This window comes from Austrofundulus limnaeus, unplaced genomic scaffold, assembly GCF_001266775.1.
Source record: "Austrofundulus limnaeus strain Quisiro unplaced genomic scaffold, Austrofundulus_limnaeus-1.0 Scaffold1145, whole genome shotgun sequence".
NCBI lineage: Eukaryota > Metazoa > Chordata > Actinopteri > Cyprinodontiformes > Rivulidae > Austrofundulus > Austrofundulus limnaeus.
The window spans coordinates 1-575 of NW_013953547.1; the positions used below are offsets into that span (position 1 = coordinate 1).

At 46.0% G+C, this 575-nt stretch overlaps 1 protein-coding gene across 1 annotated transcript in view; it reads right to left on the reverse strand.

Annotated features, from left to right (window-relative positions):
* Window positions 1-251: 251 nt before the first annotated feature.
* Window positions 252-575, reverse strand: part of lama4 (laminin, alpha 4) — a gene marked incomplete at its 3' end in the record, with an annotated part of 62466 nt that continues 62142 nt past the window's right edge. Inside the window, 1 exon segment of the mRNA XM_014030930.1 lies at window positions 252-445. Within this exon segment, the coding sequence (XP_013886384.1) occupies window positions 252-445 (194 nt within the window).

Consider the following 575-nt stretch of genomic DNA (forward strand, 5'->3'; position numbering starts at 1 on the left):
AGTGTTTGCAATATTTAGACAAGTGGAAGAAAGTGTTAGAGGAAGTGCAGAAAGAGATCAGAACAGCCAGGTTATGATTAGATGAGTGCAGAATGAGGCGTGAGCAAGTGTAAGAAGTCAAAACAACAGAAAGAGACAGCATGTTTTCTTTGAGAGCAGAAGATAACGAAACAGTGAAAAGCAGACGTAGACAGCGAGTGCANGGACTCATCTTAACTGAGTATGTGTTGAGGTTTGGGGACCTGACCTACCTGTCAGAGAGTGAGTCAGGGAGGTCTGTGTAATGTTGCCTGCTGTTGAAAATGCCCCCGTACTGGAAGGCTTGGCGTGTTGCTCGTGGACTGGAGGAAAGGTAACAGGATTCAGTGCGTGGCTCGGATGGATCCCCGTCATCACTCCTGTGATCTTTGTGCTTTAGAGGAAGGCTGAACTTATCCCTGGTAACCTGTGGACGAGTTTACTCATCAGTTAACCCACTCCTAGTTCAGTTGGTTAAACGTGCGGTTATATGAAGGCAGCTGCAAATATGAAGCTGTGCTATGGGCTGCCGTTTGTAAAGTTACACAGTCAAAAAT